The sequence below is a fragment of the Ursus americanus genome, chromosome 10 (assembly GCF_024610735.1).
Source record: "Ursus americanus isolate L20-20 chromosome 10, mUrsAme1.1.p, whole genome shotgun sequence".
In the NCBI taxonomy this organism is placed as follows: domain Eukaryota; kingdom Metazoa; phylum Chordata; class Mammalia; order Carnivora; family Ursidae; genus Ursus; species Ursus americanus.
The window spans coordinates 72,715,665-72,730,506 of record NC_142136.1 but is presented as its reverse complement, the minus strand read 5'-3'; the positions used below and the strand labels follow the sequence as shown (position 1 = coordinate 72,730,506).

The window sequence follows — 14,842 nt, the reverse complement described above, 5'->3', positions numbered from 1 at the left end:
GTGCGGGGATCTCATGATCAGACTTGAATGGATGAGGAGCTGCTTCTTGTGGATGAGCAAAGAAAGTGGTTGCTTGAGATGGAATCTGCTCCTGGTGGAGAAGCTGTGAAGATTGTTGCAATGACCACAAAGGATTTAGAATCTTCCATCAACCTAGCTGATAAAGCAGCAGCAGGGGTTGAGAGGACTGACTCCAGTTTTGAAAGAAGTTCTACTGTGGGTAAAATGCTACCAAACAACATCACACACTACAGAGAAAGTGTTCATGAAAGAGAGAGTCACTCAGTGTAGCAAACTTCACTGTTGTCTTCTGTGAAACTCCTCCAGCTGCCCCAGCCTTCAGCAGCCACCACCCCGATCAGTCATCAGCCATTGACATGGAGGCAGGACCCTCCACCAGCAAAAAGATGTTGGCTTGCTGAAAGCTCAGATCAGTAATCATTTCTTAGCAGTAAAGAATTTTTAAATTAAGGTATGTGCATTGTTTTTTAAGACATAATGCTATTGCACACTTACCAGACTACAATATAGTATACACATAACTTTTTTTTTTAAAGATTTCATTTATTTATTTGACGGAGAGAGAGACAGACAGCGAGAGAGGGAACACAAGCAGGGGGAGTGGGAGAGGAAGAAGCAGGCTCCCAGCGGAGCAGGGAGCCCGATGTGGGGCTCTATCCCAGGGCACTGGGATCAGGCCCTGAGCCGAAGGCAGACGCTTAACGACGGAGCCACCCAGGCGCCCCTACACATCACTTTTATATACACTGGGAAACCAAAAAATTCATTTGACTTGCTTTATTGCGATATTCGCTTTATGGCGGTGGTCTGGAACCGAACCCATAATATCTCTGAGGTCTGCCTGCACTTTCCATGTGACACAGCAGCCCCACACCCAGGTGTGTACCCCACAAAAGCAGAAACATATGTACACAAAAATTGACTTGTACCAGCATGTGGAGAGCAGCCTTATTCTTAATAATAGCCCCAAACTAGAAAGAACCCAAATGTCCATTCATAGGAGACTGGCTAAACAAATTGTGATATATTCACATGACAATACTATTCAAAAAAATTTTTAGAAAGTGAGTTATAGATACGTGCAAGAACATGGATGAATCTCAAAGGCATCATGTTGGGTGAAAGAAGCCAGATTGGAACATACGAATACTTTCCCATTGAGGTGAGGGCAGAGATTGCATATTCCGTCTGCGCATACAGATGAAGTCATACAGATGTAGACAATTGTCACAGCTCTTTGAACTAAATCCTTAAGATTTGTGCACTTGCGTGTATTTAAGTTATAACCCCCCTGAAAGCATTCCTTTATCCTCCTGGAGGGCGAATATACTTTTTTAAGAGCATAAGGGGATGTTTTTGAAAAACCCATATCACGTGACTATGTTAATCATCCACCACTAACTTTTCAGGGTTTCAAAATAGTAGTGTCCATTGATAAGGCAATCTTATGCTTTGGTGAAAAAAGAAAAGAAAATAATGAAGCCCACTGTCAAAAAGAGAGTGTGTGTTACACGTTTTGTTTCGAATGACCCTACATTAGTAGGAATGATATTTTTAAGTGGTTGCTTATCGTGTCCCTCCATCAGGGGCAGGTCAGAGGGAGGCTGAGGCAGCAGATTTCAGGGTGGAGGTTATGGCAGGTGGACCCGGAAATGCCACTGGACTGGCATTTAAATATCAGGATTAGGCATGTGGGGTAGTTTCTGAGTTAGCACACGTATGGAGGTGCTTCTGGGATCACTTGGTGGTTTTTCTAAAAATGCATTTGCGTTTAGAGAGTGCTTGGCAAGGTAATCTTCAGAGGATGTTCCATGGAAAACAACTGAGAGATGTCTTTAAGGTTCTGAGCTTAAAATTGGCTGCTTGTACAGGGGACGAGTGGGCACGCACGATTACAGGAAAGGAACCCTGTTTCAGCCTGAATTCGCATCCTCCCTCCTGTGGCTAGTGAATATGGTCCCACTCGGTCCTTTACGGGGCCACGGGAAGTTCTTTCCCACTGCACCGCAGACTCCACACCTGCCCCGAGAATTCCCCGTGGTGGATGGATTTGTGCAGCGCACCTGCCTCTCAGCCCAGGCTCGGGAGGCGTGCACAGCTCCCAAACACGTGCACCCTTGCACTGTCACCCAGAGCAAATAGTGTTCAAACATACACTGCCGCCCTTCTAAAAAGGGCTCCTGTAAGGAGAAGAGTGGAGTGAACTTGCCTCGTGCACATTCATGGAAAACAAGGTTTTCAAAAAGCCAGAGCTCAGAAACAAAACTAGGGCTCCCTTGGCCTTTGAATGGAAAAAAAAAAATTAGGCAAGGTGAGGGGTAAGCAAGAGTCAAGTACAACTCTTCCTACCAGGCTGATGGGCCTTAAGGTTTGGGTAAATTTTGTTGTCGTTGTGGCCCGGTGGGAGTGAAGGGATTGGGGTAGCTTTTCTTTGTGGTTTTTGTGACATTGAAAGCTGTCCAGATTTTCTTCTACTTCCGTTTTGAATTTAGTGCCCTGGGTTTCTGGTGTTAAATCGAAGTCAGACTCATGCCAGGAGCGTGGTGCCGAGTCTGCACTTGGAGATGTTCTCTCCCACCCCGGGACAGGCGGATGGGGGGAGAAGGAAGCTCCTCATTCCTCTCCTGCTGGGGAGAGGGAGTAGGGCTTGGGGCCAAGCAACATGTGTTTGAATCTGGCAACAGGTCCTGGGGGAAGTTGCAGACTCAAATTTTCTTCTGTGAAATGGGAACTGTGCAGGATTAAATGGGTAGGCCTGGCACTTAGTAATGCACAGGGAAATCCTAGTTCCTTTTTTTTTTTTTTAATTTTTTATTACGTTATGTTAGTCATCATACAGTACATTAACAGTTTTTGATGCAGTGTTCCATGGTTCATTGCTTGCATATCCTAGTTCCTTCTCCTGGCAGCCGAGCCCTCCCCTTCTCGCTGTCAGCATTGTTTCCCCTGCACCCCATGCTGGGAGCTCAAACTGCCCTTAACTGCCTCTGGTTACTTCTGCTTCCTTTTTAAAACTTCTCTCGGACACCTGGGTGCTCAGTCAGTTAAGTGTCTGCACTTGGCTCAGGTCATGATCCCAGAGTCCTGGGATCAAGTCCCGCATCGGACTCCCTGCTCAGCGGGCAGCGTGCTTCTGCCTCTGCCCATTACTGCTTGTGCGCTCACTCTCTCTCAAAAATAAATAAATAAAATCTTTTAAAAAAATAAAACAAAACATCTTCTCATCTATCACCATGTTCTTGGGTGGCTGGACTTGGGCTGTGTGTGTGTGTGTGTGTGTGAGATGAGTAACACACTGCAGCAATTGAATGCACTAATCCCTGATCACTCCCATGATGGGTGTCCCTGGTTAATACTCCTGTTCTAACTCGACGGCTGTGCTGGGCAGCTCATTACAATCAGACAAGCCTCCAGTCCTGCCAGGGCTCTCACCTGTTCGTGCCCTAATGTGTCAACTCATTTCACCCACCTGAGCCTCAGTTTACCTGCAATGGGTTCCTATGCATTTGGCACCTGAGTGGTTCCGGTCAGTGCTCGTAAAGATGTGTTAACTGAGGGGTGCGTTCTTCCCAGTAGACAGCACGTCAAAAGGATGCTTTTAAAACCTCACTCAATAGTGTTTAGGAAGGGTGAGGACAGAGGGTAACTTAAGTCACTCAGCCCAGCTCAGTAAACATTTTTTTTTTTTTGCTATGCTGAGAGAACAAGAAAAATGTAATTAAATGTAAATACCTAAAGCTGTGGCCTTAGACAAGCTTTCAGGACTTTGGACCCAGGTCATTCTGTAAAAATGTGTAGAAACCTTTCTGGAGACACACCTCTAGGTTACATACATGAAATCTTCCCAGCTCCAAGTTTTAAACACCAATGACAAAACAATAGTTGCAAATCTCTATCTAACTTTTGTTCATTTGAGAGGGGCTTCATATTTCCAACAGGCAGTTCAAAGTTCATTGTCCTGACTTCCCTCAGCAGCTAAAATTCTTAGTTCCATAATCTGTTTTACATAGTACCTTGTTGTTGTAAAGTGTTCTTTTTCAATGAGCCCACTCTTTGATAAATATACCTGGCAGATGATTCAGGACGTAGCCCCATCAGCATAGCTTCGAAGGAGTCCACCCTCCGGGGACCGTGCACCACCCTGGGCAGGCAGAGCCGAGAGCAAAACCCAAGGTGCCAGCTCCGCGCTGCGACCCGACTGGCCACACGGCCCGCCCCAGAGGCAAGAGGGTTGTCGGTGGAAGGCTGGACTCGCAGAGGGAGCTCCTTCCTGTGGTGCACTTGGGGGACGGAGGATGGGCTTGAGTTGCATGTTTCTTTCATGTGAGGAAGACATGCTTTCTGTAGGAAAAAAAGAGGCAATCGAGAGAGCCAAAGAGATAGGCAAACAATAATCAGCTATCATACCCCTCCTGCCGTGCCAGTCCATGCATTATGCCCAAGCACGTAAGCACGCACGATGCCACGGGGTGGTAGTCTCAAGTCCTGCAAGGCCGGGACCCCTCGTTGTGTTCGAAGTCCCAGGATGTGTCTGTGAAAGGTGTGGAAATCCTATAGTAGGACTTACAAAACTTAGAGTCTATATTGATATATGTAGCTATATGTATAATGCTTAATGCTTAGACACGAGAACTTGTGGTGGACTGCATCAGGACATGGCATCTCAGGTGCAATTTCGAGATTTGGCCTAATTACGCCATTTCTCCCTCCCGCCCCACCCATTGCCATGGTAGGTCTGTTGTAAGAGGTGTCAGGACCTGGAGCTTTCCTTAGCAGTATAACAGGACATTTCACTATGTCAATGAATACAATTCTCGATCACTTTCATTGCTACACAGAAGCCCATTGGGTGTAGGTACCCCCTAGAGTCAAGTCTTGTTCTTGGACACTTCTTTCTTTCTTTCTTTGGTAGCAGCACTACGTGGATATTCTTGTACTTGCTGCTTCTCATGTTTTCTTATTTCCTTAGGATGAACTTGGAGAGATACAACTGATGGGTCACCGTGTACTCTCATAGTTTTGAGGTTTAAAACTGTTCTTTCAGAAAGCTGGCACTCTTGTTTAGAAAAGGAAAGCAAGTCCTTCGGCTCCACCCCAGACCTCCCTTCTCAGATTCATTGTCGTCAAGTTCCAAGTACCAAGTGTCAGAGTTCAGAGGCAAAACAGGTGGGGTCAGGCGTGGGCTTTGCCAGGGCTGCCAGGGATTCGGGGTGCAGACAGATGGAGGAGATGGGAGGACAGGCACAGAAACAGAAGCCCTGCTCAGGTGCAGTCAGATGGAGCAACAAGGGCTTCGTGGGTGTGGCCAGCCCCCCAGAACAGAAGGTAGAAACCAGAGACTGAGTTGAAGCTTGCCTGCCACACTGGGGTCATGGTGAACCCCACCCTCTCGCACTGGAAGAGAGCTCTTCTGAGCCCCCCTTGATTCTCAGCCCTACCAAGTCCCTGCAAGTGTCCCCCACCTCACATGTGCTCAGCCCCACTGCGCACCTGCCCTTGGAAAGCCTCGTGCCACTTTGTGATGAGTTGTGGTAAAGCCTATCTATTCCAGTGGAACCACATGGTGAGGCCTCCAGAGAAGCCAACCAATCAATGTAAAGGGTTCTGTCACTTTGATCTCCTTTCTAAGTAGCCCACCCTTCCAGGCCAGCTTGCCAGTGGCCAGCCAGCTCCAAGTTCCTGGCCGTGCTCACTGGAAACCTAACTCCAACAACTCTGGGCTGTCCAGTCCCCACTTTTATTCAGAGGAAACTTGTCCCTCCCTCTGCTTTTGCCCTAAGTTCTCTTTTTGACTCCACACCCGACATTTAAGTTGGCCCCGCAACTCTAGTCCTTGAAACCCTCTGCCCAAAACTGTGACCCAGCATGCCAGGAACAAGTAAATCTCATCAAAGCCTGCGCTCCTCACTGCCAGTCCCTGTCATCCAGGCTTCCCCTTGGAATTGCTCTCCCTCTGCCCCTCTTTAGCTCTGGAAATCCTGTTTATCTTTCTGCACACATCTCACATTCTATCTTCTTTAAGAAGTCTTACCAGCCTTCTAGCCTTCTGAAACCCCATAGAATGTGATCATGATACACTTTAAATTCCACCCTGTCTAGTGTACAGATGGTCCCTGACTTCAGATGGACTTTCAACTGAACTATTTTTCAACTTTATGATGGCGTGAGAGTGACACGCATTTGGTAGAAACCAAACTTGGAATTTTGGATTTGTATCTCTTCCCAGGCTAGCACTATATGGCACGGTCCTCTGTCATGATGCTGGGCGCTGGCCACTCCTAGCCAGACACATCACCATGAGAGTAAATAACCAACACCCAGACAGCCATGCGTGTGTCACTTTTAGTACAGTATTCGATACATTACATGAGCTACCGGACACTTTATTGTATTTTCAATGTTGTTTTTTGTTTCTTTTTTGATTGGAGTGTGGGTGACCCACCTTCCCACCTTATGTTATTTGCAGATGTGCGACATAGTGATTTGACAAGTCTATTCATAGTGTAGCTACCATGTGTCGCTGTACAACACTGTTACGACAGTATTGAGTACATTCCCTATGCTGTACATTTCATCCCCATGACTTAGTCGTTCCATCACTGAAAGCCTGTATCTCCCACTCCCTTTCACCCATTTTGCCCATCCCCCCCCCACCGGCAACCACCAATTTGTTCTCTGTACTTATGGGTCTTTTTTTACTTTTTTTGTTTGTTCGTTTCTTTTTTTAGATTCCAAATGTTAGATTTCACTTATGGCATTTGTTTTTCTCTGTCTGGCTTATTTCACATAGCACACCTTCTAGGTCCAACCATGTTGTCAGAAATGGCAAGATCTAGTTCTTTTTTATGACTGAGTAATATTTCATTGTGTGTGAGTGATTGTGTGTGTACATACACACGATATCTTCATATCCATTCGTCTATGGATGGACACTTAGGTTGTTTCCATTTCTTGACTATTATAATAATGCTGCAATAAACATAGGGTGCATATACCTTTCAAATTAGTGTTTTGTTTTCTTTGGGTAAATATCCAGTAGTGAAATTACTGGATTACATGGTTATTTCTATTTTTAATTTTTTGAGAAACTTCCATGCAGTCTTCCACATCACTACTGTGGAACCCTCTTTCATAATAGATGGTTTTGCCCAATTTTCTATGATGTTCAGTAGGTTAGGTGTATTAAATGCATTTTTGACTTAGGATATTTTCAACTTATGTTGTGTTTATTAGGATGTGACCCCTGTCGTAAGTCAAGGAAAATCTGTAGATTATACTGCACAATGGTGTGTGTGTGTACTTACAATTTTAGTTTTCTTGAAGGCAAAGACTATAACCATCCCTTCTCCTCTGCTGGGTGTTGAGAATCTCCCTGCCTTGCACCAGGTACTGGTTCCATGAATGAAGGAGCAGTGAAGGAACACGAACTCATCGATGGTGGGCACGGGGGGTGGGGTGGATATGAGGAGCCTAGCAGAGAAAAATTCATTTGATAGGAGTCTGCCTCCAGCTTTCTGTAAAGTAGGGTTTTAGGGTCAATTTTCTGACCAGAAGGGGGCTTAAAAGCACTTTATAGACAGAGGGAGACAACAACACTTGTTAAAATAAAAGGAGGCAAGGCTGATGGAGATCAGCAGAGAGGCACTCACCACGTCAGGTCCTCTTGATCCTTCCCAGGTGTATGTTTTCACTGTGATTGAATTTAATGCTGTCTGTCGTTTTTGTGTCGTGGAATGTTTCACATTGATTAAATTACATCTGCTTTTGAAAGAACAAGTATTAACACACGTGTCACTTCTATTTCTCGCAGGCAACAATGGTCCTGAGCTCCGCACACTTCTGGTTGGGATTATTTCTGGTGCCCACAGCATGTTTGATGGAAGACGTAGCATGGAGAGCGTAAGTGAAAAGTGACGTAGTCACCCTAAGTCTTGCTCATCTGTCCTTGCAGTCACCTGTCATGAACCCTGGCCACAGGGTATTTCATGCTGTGGGACTTCTGAAAGGAACAGGTCTCCTGCTACCTGCCACCAGCCGATGTAAAGGGTGTTGGGGGTTTTGGTTGCTTGTGGTTTTCTTTTTTTCTTTTCACCTGTGCTTCACCTTGATAGGAGAATATAAAAAAAAAGGAGTCCCGAGACAGGCTGTGTGAAGGTCAACAGGTGTGGTGCGTGTACATGATTTTAAAGGAGGGTTTCTAAGTACAGAGTCATTCCATCGGGTTTAGGAAGCGTAACTCAAAATTCGTTTCTCCTTTTATCTAAAAATCAATGGCTAAGCGGTCACAAATATACCCTGGCTTTAAATCCCAGACTTAAACAAAAATTGTGTAGATGTAAGTCATTTCAAATTAGGAAATAACTTGGAATGAAGTATTCTTCATTTTTCCAATAATTCACAGTAGGAATCCTTCAAACATAATTTATTTAGCGTGTCAGTGTGCAGATCTATGAGAAGATTAGTTACAAAGATGAAATTATAATGTAGGTTAAGTGGGAAATAATTCATGCTCAATTTTTGCTTATGTGTTTCAAAATATATTGTTTCCGAAATATCTTGTGCACAAGGTAAGCAAAACAACTCAGTTCCAAAATAATGTTAATTTTAATTTCATCCCTGAGAAAGAGATGGAAGACTCCAAAAGAGATAATATTGATTTTTGTTTGGGGTAGGCTGATTCCTCCTACAAATAGTTGCCAACTTCCCTGAAAATTGAGACTCCTGGATTGGTTTTACTTTGGGCAAAGCATAATTATTTTGGGGCCCTGAGGTAGAGAATTGAGACTTTAATCCAAACCTTCCAGGAAAAGACATCAGATTTCATTTTTATCTCCCCCTTCCTCCCACACTCAATGAGAATTGTTCTTGCCTGACAGTTAAGAATGTCTTTTGAAAAAGTCTTCATTTTGGCATTACCTTGACAACCAGTGATGCCTAATGCAGAGAGAGACAGGAAGAGAGAGAATTGTATAGCACATATTTTGGGTGTTGTTTTTTTTTTTCCCTCTTCACTAAGTTTTGCAACTATTAGTAAAAATTAAGTGCTAATTTATTAAATGGCTTGATTAACCACTACTTCCCTTTTATCTGCTAAAACTGTATTCTATAAATAGCTGAATTGGAATCCTTGGAAATGAAATTATTATAACCAGGGAAGATGTTTTCTTAATCTAATAAATGCGCTGAAGCAAAATGCTAGTTCTATTATTTGTTCTTATAGCACATAGCCCCGTTGTGGCATGCTCTATTACCTTGCTGAATTTCTTCAATTTTACATGACAGGTTAGTTTTAGGTAAATACAACATGATACTGGCAACATCAGATCACTTTACAATTTATAGTGATTGAGAATAGGAATGTGATTATAAATTAATCTCAGCCTATTTTAATTCAACTATCTTGATTAACGTCATGGAAAAAAAAAAATGTTTACCGAGTCTGTGTATTTGCCAAGTGAGACTTTAGCAGAAGTATCCTTCTACCATTTCAAAAAGTGGTTGCAGATTACGATGTCTCTACCTCCTCATCAGTCTTCTGGATCTTTTCCAGTCCATTCCATGTAAAAGTTACCAGTCACCAATGAGGCAAATTATTCCTTCAAACAGGACTTGTTTTTGGTTTTCCCTGGCACTATAAAATTAGCACCATTTACATTTTAGCAAGGATAAATCAAAGGACACTGCCTCCACCTCCACCATATGGAAAGAGTAAAAGTCACTTGTTTCCGAGAAGCTTGCCAGCCAGGTAGGAGAAGGGACCATGCACTACGAAGGAGGTGCTGGTCGGGGGCCAGCAGAGGCAGACCCCAGACACTGTTCCTGCTACCTGCTGCCTCCCGCCCGGGACAGGCCCAGAAAACAGTCCTTCCCAAGAGCAGACGGCACCTCAGCTTTGGGCTGAGCTGGAAAGGCTCCTGCTGAATTCCAGAGGCACTTACAGAAATGTACTTTTGTCTTGTTTAATTTGGGGAAGCCAGGGAGGATGGTATATATTGGCTCTCCCAGGCAGTATTTACCCAGAGTTCATGCTCAATTTGTAATACACATTTAATGTCCCAACTACAGTCACCTCTCTCCTCAAAGACAAACATCTGGGAAGCTTATTTGGGAATTTTCCCTGAGATCGTGGGGCCCAGGTTTTATCTTATATTATACTCCCAACCTAAAATAGATGTTTCTGGGTCCAGTAAAATCAGAGGTTTCTCCAGGAAGTGGAAGCCAACTATGAGTTGCTCACCTCTGGTGAGGCCACCGTGCGGGATTGTGATTTCTCTTTCTGAGCTTCTGCTTCCTGGAATGTGTTCTGTTTTCCCTTCCTACACACTGAACAAAAACATGAACCCTGATTGCCCACAGCCACCCTTCGTTTGGTTCCAGTTGTCAACTCTTTATTGAAACATGGTGTGCTAGTATGGCTGTCCTTGGACTTCCCAGGAGACTTTTGAATGAAGTGAACCGGAAGCCCAGGGCCCGCGAAGAGCTTGTGCCGTGACAGCGATGTGCGGCCATGTCTGCAGTGCGGTCACTATCTCTCGTCTGGCTTTGGACCAATCTTGCAGACCTTTTGTTTTGCTTTGCATTTTCATGGTTAACTCTATTTTGGAAGAGCTTTTAAATACCAGCAGAATGCAGGCCCACCTTTTCATGGGTCTTTCTAGCAGTGCTTAGCAAAGTGAGCTGCTCTCTCTTTCTGCATTTCCCCCCTTACTTTGCCCAGTCCCTCTCTCCCATTTTAGGACCTAGACTGTTCAGAATCAGAAAAAGAAAAAAAGAAACTCAGCATGAGGTAATTTAGTCATTTTTTCCACGAAGTCTGTGAGTTTTCTGCTTGAAGATCCATGACTAGGCTATCTTAAGTCAGATTTGGACGCCATAAAGTACCTACTCTGTTATCCTGTTAATCATAATTCTCACGAGGGACCGAACTAACACATCTTTTACTAAAATAATTGATTGATTATATGTGATACCTGGCTAATGAGTATTTTTATTAGGAGCATGAAGTTTAAATTGCCCAAAACTACTTTAATATCCTTTAGCTTACACACTTCCAAAATGTTTACCCATGACAGCATTCTTAGGTGAGCTGCCATGTACTTATTCTCATTTAGGAGAAATCCGTAAGTTGCTTTATAAAAATAACGTAAAGCTCAAGGCCACCGAACACAGGAACCAGCCTCCTTTTATCTAACTGTATCTCTTATACTTTACCAGCCAGCACACAATACGTTCAGCAATTCCGGAACGACTTCATTTCCTTATTATAATCCCAGATAGACACTGAAATGGAAATAAAAGGTAAAAGGAAATTTCTGTATACAAATGAGTCTTGATTTAAAAAAAAAAACAACTTTCTACCTAAATGAAGTTCATATGAAGCACATTGTATTTACATTTTCATCCACATTTAGAGTTGAACATTTCCTCTGACTTACTACTTTATCATGCAAAAAAAAGAGCCAAGGAAAACAGTTTCCAGGAAAAAAAAAAAAGATGAAAATTTCAAGATCCTAAGCCAATTTATTTATTTTAAAAGTCCCTCATAACCTGGAGTTGTGCACAGCTATACCTGGGCTCACAGATGACCCTCACCCCGACCGTGGCTAAGCACCCCCACCTGCCCCTTCTGCGGTCATCTGGTCTCTTGAGGCGGGGTTAGATGGAGCAGCCCCGGAGCACCGGGGATAAGCCGCTCCTGGGTAATGGGGCTCACATTGTCACAGCTGTGACTGAGAGCAAGCCAAACCCCAGCTCCTGGTGAGACCTAAATTGCATGCCGGTGGCTAATGCTTCAAAACTGTCTTTTCACAGGTGGACTTTGTTGGGTGGGGGTGGGGGGCGGTATCATTTATCTACTTAAGGCTTTATTAGGTAAAGGCTGTTGAGAAAGCAGTGTCACATTGCTAACATTGCTTCTACCCCAGAGCCACACGCAGAAAGACTCACAGAATCATCCCCAGTGTTGCCCCCCAGCGTTCTCATAGAGTGGTCATGGGAGCTAGTCTAAATACTAAAAATACTAAAAAATTGCTGAGTAACCCTTGGACAAAGATGAGTTTGGTCCACCGAGAACACACACAGTGCCTGGTGGCATCAGCATCCTCAGATCATTTCCTTCTGAGGTGATTTTATGAAGGAGCCCAAACCGGCAGCTTCAATGCAGTGGGCCAGATTCTGTCTCCCTTGGCCTAAGGTGTAGATTTCCAGTGCCCTGCGCCCACTGGCCCAGCCTTCCTGTTCCTGGCCTACTTCTTGTTGATGCCCTTGTCACCCAGCCCACAAGAGAACTCCCAGGGCTGTTCCAGAGGTTGGAGAGCCCTGCCTGCTCTGTGCGGGGAGGAAGAGAAAGGAAGGAGGGGAGGACAGAGGTGGAGGGAGGAGGGTCTGAAACAGAGCACACACTCATCCTCGGGAGGGGCACACGTGTTCTCCTGGGGCCTGTATATCCAGGGTGAATCCTGCTGGACTGCGGTGGGCCACTCGGTTGCCTTGTTACCATTCTAGCGCCGTGAGCCCATGACATGAAAGTGAAAGGTGAGGGCCCAGCATATTCGATAATACGGAACAGTGTAAATTTTAACCTTCTTTTTGACTGTCTCCAGCAAAACGTTAAATGTTTTCTCATTTCTTGTTTAAATTAAAATTCCACAGCCTCTGCTTTGAACTGTGGTATGTTATCACTACTGAGTCCTCGGACTCGGCTTGATGTAATTAAGGTATTATGTGTTAAGACCTGTGCGGCCAAGTTCTGGTGTTTACTTTGGGGGAAGGAATGGCAGGCACATACACAGTGTCTTAGCGCTGATACTCCATTACAGATTAACTTGGAGTGTTAGGGGATGACTTCGCATTATCTTAACAGACTTTCTTCCCTTGAAGGTGGAGGGTGGGCGGGGGTACGTGATTCCCCTCAAACAGCTCACGTCTCCCGGATGGTCCCGCTACGCCGTGCTCACTCCCTTGCAGAGATGCTCCGTGTTTGCTCCTATTCTGTCTTGAGCCCTGGTCCTTAACAGGATCTCCACATCTGTTTACACTGAAACCAATGAAAAGCTTTTCATCATAAGGAACACTGCCCTGTTTTGCTAAGCGCGGAGCCTTCTTCTTCTTGAGTTTTTCTTTTCCTGCTTCATACCCTTGTCTAGCTAACTGCCTTTCTTCAACTGTATCCTTTCCAATAAGTAGCTTTGTGTGTAGTCTTAATTCTAGGAAGGCCCTAGATCAGCCACTTATTCGAACGTTGTAAGGTATTCTTCGTTTAACCAGAAAAAGGGTGCGGGCAGCTCTTCCTACAGTTCAAGGGGAGGGACAGGACCAGGCTGAGGGGTCAGCTGCGGTGGAGAGGCTGGCCTGTTTTTGTTATTAAATCAGTTGTTTTACTCCGTGGGGGCCCACAAATATGGGCCCTAAGGGTAAATCTCTGCAAGAAGAGCTGTGCCTGGATATTTGTGTTGACCCTCAATTTCAGGTACAGGGTTCGGCTTGAAGAACATGACCTCCAGCATTATCAGTCCCATTCCTGCTGTGACAGTGGCTCTTTCCACGCTAAAAAGAGAACACACTGCTCACCCAGGGCTCTGGGGTCACAGTAGGGGCCAGGGCCGAGGGACCGGCATACATCCACTAGTGAAGGATTTAAAGCATCTTCTGGGTTCTTAGGCCCTGAAAAGCTTTAGAGATAGACCCATGACTATCCGTGAACCCCAGTCTGTGGTCTCAATGGCAGGGGTCGGCAATAAGCAATGTACTCTGAGGGATGTGGGGCAACTTCGGAGGTTCATGGTCCAAGTGTGTTCTGCAAGACTTGGGATGCTTCCCAGGTTATGGCGGTGGAACCCTGGCCATACACAGGGACTGTGAGTGTGCCGGGATGTCCGAAGCTGCAGCCTCAGCCTCGAGGGGCATCCAGATATGGTCCCAAAGGGAGCAGCCAGTCTTTACATCTGTGTAAGGTTCACGTGTCATGTGCTTTTTGTCTTTTTCTCGTGACACAGGGCCCAGCACACCTGCAAGAAAACGCTGCTGGAGGAGGTTCAGGAGCTGGAGACGAAGGCCAGAGTGATGGGGAAGGCGATGCTTCGGGACAGTAATGGAAAGAGGTGGGTCGTCACCGGCCGAGTGTGTGGGGAGCACCGGTCCTCCCAGCCCTTCTCCCTACCCTTCCTTCCCAGCTTTCTTTTTCTCGTCTCGGGTTTCCATGTGAGCACAAACTACTCAGTTTAAAGCATTTTTGGTTATTCTCTAAGAATACTGTCATTGGGAGATTTAAATGACATTTTTCTCAGTGGCCATATGAAATCCGGCCTGTCCCCGGGTAAAGCTGGGGTTTTTATTGGGTCTGGGTAAAACAACCCACATGTAGTAAACAGAATAGTAGCAATACTATCCTGAGGTGGAAAAGTTCTGGTTTAGTTATATTACGAAAGAGTGTTTAAAAACTAGGCCTTTTGATATCAGGGCCAATTATTAGCAACTAAAGGATGAGTATCTACCATGAAGGTTTGCGTACCAAGTAACGCCTGTTATTCATGTAAATCGTAAAACTGGTCACAGTTCATGCAAGTATACCTGGGCCTTTTTGTTTTCCTTTTAATGCATTATGATTTTCTACGGGTGTTGAGAAAACTATCGCGTGCCGTACGGGCTGGTTCAGAGACAAATGCTGTCGTTCCCTCTCCTTTCATGTGGGAGAACCTCAGCCACCTCTTCCCCGCCCCCAGCAGTGAGGCGTGTGAAACGCCTTTGTTACAGTGTTAACAGATTGCATTTAGTTAAAGCCCATCTACCAGCAGAGAAGGTCTACCTGGACCCAAGAGCAAGT

General features: G+C 45.1%; 1 protein-coding gene across 1 annotated transcript in view; it reads left to right on the top strand.

The window, feature by feature from the left end:
* Positions 1-14,842, top strand: part of ATP8A2 (ATPase phospholipid transporting 8A2) — a 564,765-nt gene that overhangs the window by 505,557 nt on the left and 44,366 nt on the right. Inside the window, exons 34-35 of the mRNA XM_045797080.2 lie at positions 7,832-7,920; positions 14,016-14,120. Coding sequence (XP_045653036.1) covers positions 7,832-7,920; positions 14,016-14,120 — 194 coding nt within the window. The remainder of the gene's footprint in view (positions 1-7,831; positions 7,921-14,015; positions 14,121-14,842) is intronic.